At 33.7% G+C, this 8,093-nt stretch overlaps 1 protein-coding gene across 2 annotated transcripts; it reads left to right on the forward strand.

The window, feature by feature from the left end:
* The first annotated feature begins 1,083 nt into the window (after positions 1-1,083).
* LOC130814536 (exosome complex exonuclease RRP46 homolog) lies at positions 1,084-7,284 on the forward strand. Of its 2 annotated transcripts, none has more exons than XM_057680632.1 (9): positions 1,084-1,420; positions 1,599-1,815; positions 2,248-2,361; positions 2,919-3,019; positions 3,353-3,373; positions 3,627-3,699; positions 3,860-3,927; positions 4,646-4,775; positions 6,262-6,385. In XM_057680632.1, exons 2-9 carry the CDS (start codon positions 1,710-1,712, stop codon positions 6,375-6,377), a joined length of 729 nt encoding a protein of 242 aa, XP_057536615.1. In that variant the 5' UTR covers positions 1,084-1,420; positions 1,599-1,709; the 3' UTR covers positions 6,378-6,385. The 2 variants fall into 2 exon arrangements, with proteins under 2 accessions (XP_057536615.1, XP_057536616.1); XM_057680633.1 differs by lacking the exon at positions 6,262-6,385 and adding an exon at positions 6,712-7,284 and having other exon boundaries at positions 1,165-1,420.
* Positions 7,285-8,093: the final 809 nt, after the last annotated feature.

The raw sequence follows: 8,093 nt of genomic DNA on the forward strand, positions 1-8,093 counted from the left end.
TGTTCACTGAAGGTAGTTTATCTTTGAGCCGTAACACTGCCAAGATGGATACATGGGGGATCATGCAGTTCATTGCTTTAGTGAGGTTGGCGTGAAGTTTCGACACAATTTGGTTCGGGACATGCTCCTGGATATCTATTGCAGAGTTGGGATCTCGGTCCGTAAGAAAGCACCGGTGGGATTCTCTTCGGAGGCAGGGAAGGTTCATAGGCCAGCGGATCTCCTACTGTTTAATTGGCTCCAAGGTAAAGATGCTTATGTGGCTGTTACTGGAGGCTCGCCCTTTGCTGGCACTAGAGTCTCCTCATGGGTCCCTAGTGTCTCTTTAGCCAATGCTGCAGAAAGAAAGAGGAAGAAATACACTACTAAGTACGAGGAGAACAGTTACAAATTCATCCTCTTTACTTTCTCCACTTTTGAAGAACTAGGTAAAGATGCGCTCGAGCTATTATTAAGGGTTGCTACAGTTGGTTTGAGTAACTTTTGTTGTACCAAGTCTAAGGCATATATTTTCCATAGGCTAGTTTTTTGTATTAAAAAAGGGGTTGGTGGTCAGCTTGTTGCTCGAGTCTCCACCTACTTCTTGTAAATTTTCTTTCTGATGAAATGAAATGCCATTTTATAAAAAGAATAGTTTCTCCTATTCATTGATTTAAGGACATTTTCTTATTAGGTCAATTGATTGATTACATCCCATTTCTATTTTTATCATTCTTTTTTACCCTTTTATCCTTACTACAACACAATATCTCATAAATATCAATGTCCTTTTAAGAAAAAAGAGAGTTTTCTATCACTTTTAAGTGGTCCCCCACCTTTCTTGATTTTGGTGTAAAACTCAAATATTCTTTTATATATGAATAGAGGGAATAATAATAATAATAATAATAATAATAATAATAATAATAATAATAATAATGATAATATTATTAATAATAATAATAATAATAATAATAATAATAATAATAATAATAATAATAATAATAATAATACGATAACATTAACTATATAAAAACAAATAAGATCAGATCACATCATACTAAATTAGATCAGAATATATAAGACCAAATTAGATAAAAATATTTAAATTAAATCAGATTAAACCAAATCAAATCAGATCGGATTACAGAAATTCAAATCAAATTTTAATTCAATAATCAAATAGAATGAGTGAGAATAGACCCTGCTACCCCAATTCCAAAAAAAGTAAGAAACCCTCATGTGAATGTTGACTGCCATTTCAATTCCCAAACCCTCTACAGCTGCCGCCTGCTTTGCTGTCTCCGGTGACCCGTCGCCGGCTGTCGACACCACCTGGCCACCAAGGAACCACCGTCCGGCGTGCACCTGACGTCTACCGCACCAGCTCTGCTCTTCTCTCTAATCTTCATCATTTGTTGGACCATTGCTCTTCTTTAAGGTTATTTTTTTTGTTCTTTGCAATTTATTGTCAATTAATTTTAATGCTGAAATTAATCAAATTACTTTGTAGTAATTCATTTAAGGTTGGAATGATGCTAATTTTTTCATATTAATTTAAATTTAATTTTAGGGTTTTTATGGAATTGGGTAAATTATCGATACCATTTTTTTTTCAGGACCCGCCACTGGTAGCAGCTAAGCTTCATTTTTGCCAGCATCTAGTCGAGAAAGGAGAAACACAGATACTGTTTCAGAAACTTGAATTAATAAGTAGTGAAATTGAAAAAATGGGGGTTGACAGGGAAGACGGTCGCACGCCCACAATGTTGAAACCTTTATCTTGTTCTAGAAACGTCCTTAATCGCGCTCACGGCTCTGCTAGTTGGTCTCAAGGTACAATCCTTTTATCTTTAATTTTGTGTTATTTAATCCTTTTTTATTATTGCTGCGTTCTTGATTAATTTACTTTTTCATGCACTATAATTATGTGAAATGAATTTTGTACTTTTATTATTTGATCTGTATTCCTTATTTTTGCTTTTGGATGTTTGCTTCTTGCAATGTACTTCTATATTGCTTGAATTCGCTGCCAAAACATCCAACTCTTTAGAGGTTAATGACTTGAAGAAGGTTAATTCAACAAGTGTAGATATTACATTTGTTTCGAGGGCGACATGAGTTGTTTTGCTTAGTGATTGGATTCGAAAAGACATTTGTAATTGATAATTGATTACTTATTGAACATTGCAGCGTATTGATCATCTAGTTATGATCAAATATGATATTAACTATAAAGTTGTTCGATTGTATATTTTTGTTGTATAGGTGATACAAAAGTGTTAGCTGCAGTTTATGGACCAAAAGCTGGGACTAAGAAGAATGAAAATCCAGAAAAAGCTTCAATTGAAGTAATTTGGAAGCCTAAAACAGGGCAAATCGGTATGATTAGGTTCATAGTGTACTGCATATATGTTCTCGAGTAATTATTATCCTTGGACATTATGATGAGCTTCTGTCGGTGTGTTTTCCACATACTTATACGACATGCTTACACATTTAAAATGATATTTATGGCTATATTCCTTATAATTTTTCTAGTTTCTACCATTTGTGCTTAAAAAGTGTTACCAAACTTGACAACTAGTGTAATGTCCCGGAGGCCAAGGAATTTGTACATATGCATCTATTTAGATGGCAATGTTTTTATAAATTCTAGAGGCAAGGAACCTGATTTTTTATGTGTCATTATTTAGGACAGAATAGGCATTTAAACTAACTTCAATTCCCAAGTGTATGAGGATATAAGAAATGGTATGTTTAACATATTTTGAAGCTGATTTTTATTGATCTTTCCTTCTTAGTGACACCTATAAAGACGCATATTTAATCAGCCAAATTATTAGTTCGTAGTCATAATTCTATAGTTTTTTTTTCTAGTATTTTTTCGCTTTCTTTTTTTTTCTTTGAATTGCTCTTAACAATTTTCTATTTAATAGGGAAATTGGAGAGGGAATATGAGATGATACTAAAGAGAACATTACAAAGCATATGTATTTTGACTGTCAACCCAAATACAACCACATCAGTAATTGTTCAGGTAAGGTTAATTTACTTGTTTCGTGATGCTAATGTCTGTTCTTTGGGATTCAAATAATTCGATGTGTAAGTCGCACATAACTACTTCTGAGATGCGCCTCTTACTCAGCCCAATGGAGCAACACTGAATATGAAAAAGTGCATAGAAATTTTTAATGTTGTGTGATTGTGCTTCTTACTTCATTGCTTGTTTTGTAACCGCTCATAAGTCATAGCTTAGAGAGCCACTGATGTATCACCCACCCTCCCTAAAGAGAAAAAAGTGAATAAGTGGCAACTGGTTCTTTTAAGCAAAAATCTGTTGTAAATCTAATTTTTACTGTTTATTTTGCAGGTTGTCCATGACGATGGCTCTGTATCCTTGTATTAATCTATGTATCTAGGCTGTTGTACACCTTGATAATCTATTCAGCTTCTCACTGACCGTCTTCTATCTCTACATACAATTAGCCCTTTCCCCTATATTGGATTTGCTCTTGAAACTTCTCATCTGTTTGGGATAAGATACCTATCTTTCTTGTCATTGTGAGGTATTCTTGTAAGATTGTTTTAGAAATCAATTGCAAGGTCCTGAACTGTGGATAATTCCTTGACCAAAATTGCATCAGCTTCTTCCTTGCGCAATTAATGCTGCTTGTGCTGCTCTTGTGGATGCGGGAATCCCTCTGAAGCATCTTGCTGGTAAAATTCTGTCCTGCAGCTATGAAATGGTTCATGTTCTTTTTACGCATTTTGATTTGAACATCAAAGAACTTCGTTATGTGCAGAATCCTTAGTTCATCGTTGTCTTTTATCTGTTTATATTGACTATAAAAAATAATTGTTAACTTGTCTTCTTTAGTTGCAATATGCTGTTGTTTGGCCGAAGATGGATGTGTGATGTTGGATCCTACAAAACAAGAGGAGCAGGTAACTAACTTGCTTTTTTAATTTCTATTTTTGGTTTATAAATGTTTATAGGGTTGAGCCTACCTGGTTTGTGAACTGCTAGGGCTTGGCTCATGTTTTTTAATCGCTGAGCACAACCAAGTTAGGCTCAGATACACTTGAGCAGGCTCAACATATCTTTTCCTATGTTGAATTTTAGCTGTTATAGATAAGTAATAGTTAAAATTTGAACTAAAAAATTTCAATTAATTTGCAAAAGCTCATTTATTTAACTTTTAAAATGCAAAAACATAATCCCAATTATAGCAAGTGGAGCAATTCGTCTGGAGTTTTGAATATTATTGCTACAATTGGAGCCAAGGAACTCCTTGCTCTTGCTTTACTTGACTCCTCTAACACCCCAAGGTGTGTATAGAGAGCCACAAGGGAAGTGACGGCGATTTTCGACTGGGTTTAAACAGTCAAGCCCAGGCCATTACCTAATTTTATTTGGGTGTCCTAGTAATTGTTTAATACTAATGTGCTGTGGAGATATGATTTTTTTAGTCTGGGATAATGTACTTGAGATTAAAGATATGAAGCTTGAATGCTTTTCTATACTTGAAAAGTGTTATTGACGGAAAAAAGTAAATGGTAACAACTTTATTAAGTTTTATATGACGTGGATCTTAGAAGAAATAAGAATCCAGTAAAATTCTGTATGAATGATCTAATCCTGAATATACTCCCATGCTGGCAGAAAATGAAAGCATTTGTTTATTTGGTTTTCCCAAACTCCGTGCTATCAGTTCTGCAAGTGTCGAGCAATACAAATGAGGAACCAGTGGAGCATGGGATTATCACATCTGTTACCCATGGCGCGATGTCAGGTACTTAATTTGTATTTCTGAACTGCTCTCCCTGTGTGATCTCACTCATGTTTATGCGTCACCAATAATACACGTGCCCACTATCAGTTTGCTTCATGGTGAATCTAATTTTACTGTCAGTTTATTTAACCCTCTTGCTATCATATTAAATTCATTACGAAGAAGTAAATTCTTCCCATTTTAAAATTGGTGTATTAAATATTAAACTTCAAAAATTTGTGGTACATGCTTACCTTATTATACTTCTCACGATATAAGGTTGTGCCGTTCTAGATATTGTTTCCTAAATGCAATTTTGTTGCTAATTTTGTTTATATAGATTTGAAAAGATAGTGTAAGTAGTTGGATGCCCTAGAGGATTGATGCTAATTTCTCATTTGTGCACTTAATTTTGGAATAAGTATTGTCCTTAGAGACTAATGAGAAGGGTGTTCGATAGGGTCATTCATTCAACATCTTTTGGGTTTTTTCATTGATGAATCAATCTAGTTTATGATTGAGTTTTATTTTTTTGTTCAAGTATCTCGATCATAGTTACATGAAACGTGGTATGTAGCCACGTTATGCGATCCGGGAACGTTCGTCCCCAAACGCGACCCAAATCGCTCAAGGTGACGTCCTGGTATAGATTACCTTTTCTAAAAGATATTTTAGATCATCTACAAATTAAAGAAAAAAAGGGAGGAAAAAACGAGATGAAACACTGAAAATTAAAAATAAAACTAAAAACAATTTCTTAAAGAAAAAAAAATCAATTTATGTTTCTTTTGTTTTCAAATCTACTTTTTATACATAATATATCTCGTACCCAATCGTTCCCGAGTCAATCTGCGTTCCATGTTCCCGTTTCTGTTCCCGTTCTTCGTTCCAAACCGAATGTCGTTCTAGTTAACAATGATCTCAATTAAGAGAAATATATATACTCCACACATTTTTTAGATTGTAAGTCATATTTGGTTTTCTTTGACAATCATTGACTATGAATTTTCATTGCTAGTTATTTACAAAATTTATGAGAAAAATGATCTGATGAAATTGCTTACAATGATAAATAATACGATTGATCATTTACAGTGTAGTCTTAGCTTAGGTTCATTTTTCTATCAATTGAATTGTCTGGACTTATTACATAAATCACTTGGGTATACCTATTGCTTGAAGTGATTATAAGAATGTGTTGAGTACAAATTTTGTTGTGTTCAGTACAAACGAAAGTGGTAGACAATGTAAAACCTGTATTTTGGATGGTGTAAAAATAGGTATCCACCTAAACTGCTTAAAGAATCTTTTTAAGGCTTAGATATATGTTCTACAAGTTCCTGCTAATTTTGTTTGCTTCCCTGAATCTTTAATTTTGTCTGTATATTTTTTTAATACGCATTCAAAATGGCGATGAGAAGTGATCATTGAATTGATATATTCAATAATTCAATTTGATTCCTATTTTCTAGTGATTTGCTTATGTTTCTTTCTTTTTATGTTCCAGTTGAAAATTATATTAACTGTTTAAGGATTGGACGAGCTGCAGCATCAAAACTTTCTGATTTTCTAAGAAGCCGCCTTCAAAATCCACTTGCCAGTGATTTACTAAGTCATACTTGATTTTCAAGGTGTAAAATTGTATGATTTTGGTTTATATTATTCATCTGTTATGAAAAGCTCTCATATTGAAATAACCATTAATTTTGGGTTTTGAGCTCTATGTTGTCGATTTGTAATTGTTTTCTTTTAAGATTGTTGACTCGACTATTGAAATTATTCATCGTGGTTGTTGCTTGATAGTAGATAGTACTCGGGCATGTAGTAGTAGTTTGGTTTAATATTACTAGATGATTAACTGATATTGGTGCTTGATGGAAGCTTTTGGCTTAAAGATTTGCAATTTTTGCCACATCTTGTTCTGTACACATTGATAGTTTTTGATGATTCTATGCAGAAAGAACTCGATATTAGCTTCTGCCTTGAGATCTCTCATGAATCTATGTCAGCAACCGGAATCTCATGAATTGGTTGGACCCTTCACAAGATGGTGATACTGAAGCTGCTAAACTTGGAGCATCTTCAGCTTAGATTTTCCAAGTTGTCAGGTAGAGGCCTTACTTTGATTACTGAAAGCTGTTTGAAACTAGAATTTCTCGATTTGAATGGGTGTATATCTAGAGCTTAGACTAGTCATGAAATCATTAATTGTTGCTCAAATTTGAAGAATTATAAAGCCAAATTTCTATATACCAAGAGCTTTATATCACACCGAGAGGTATGGTCATTGGTTTTACAAAGATACATATATGCATGAGTTGAAGAAAGATGATGATTTTGTAGATCAGTTCAAAAGATAGGTGAGGCACCATTGCCTGTATGGAAAATATGGTAAATTTAAATGGGCCGAGGCGCCATGGCCTAAATGGAAAACGCAAATTCTCGTGTTAGACAATTTCATTGTGAGACAATTTTTATACATGGGTTGGATAGCCTAACTTATACAATATTTATATATGTGCTTCTTGTTTTGAGGTTGTCTTATCGATAGATGGTCTTGTTTGACGACTAATTATTAGATGCTAACCTTTTAAGTTTGCTTGTTTGATCAGTTGAAAGTGTTGACTGTTTTTGTTGAATTTTTAACCTAATTGAATTTTTAGCAAAATTATGTAATGATTGTTGACTGTTTATTAGAAAAAAGCGGATCAAAAGCCAATGAAAAAAACTAGCTAAAGTAGCCTTTTCATTTTGGCTAATCAGCTTTTTAGTCGGTTGAAAAATCATTTAGTAAACATATCTTTTGGCATTTGGACCAAAAGTTAACCAAACAGACAGTCTAAAAGCAATTTACCAAACAACCCCTATGTGTTTGCAAATTGCAAATGAACATATACTTAATAGGATTATAAAGTTTAAAAGGTACATTTTAAGTACTAATACATAATTCAAAAGATGTATTTTATAAGTTCAAAAGGTGCATGCTAAGCATTAATACATATATACTTAGTAAGGATTATAAAGTTTAAAAGGTGCATTTCAAGCACTTATATATATGTACTTAACCACTACCATCAAGTTTAAAGGTGCATTTCAAGCACTAATAAAAAAAAAATCAAAACCACATTTAAGATGTGATCTATGTACGCGTGGTCAACACAAGACATTGGATTTGATACGAAAATGAAGGATATTCCAAGAAACTGACACGAAGAATAGGTGTAAGAACCGGACTGCCGGACTCCTTAATCACTCAACTCCACGCTTCCTCCTTTGATCTGCAAGGGAGTTAACAACATCTATGGATGGGGAGGAGTGGTGTCTTGATGAACACACAAG

The sequence above is a fragment of the Amaranthus tricolor genome, chromosome 6 (genome assembly GCF_026212465.1).
Source record: "Amaranthus tricolor cultivar Red isolate AtriRed21 chromosome 6, ASM2621246v1, whole genome shotgun sequence".
NCBI lineage: Eukaryota > Viridiplantae > Streptophyta > Magnoliopsida > Caryophyllales > Amaranthaceae > Amaranthus > Amaranthus tricolor.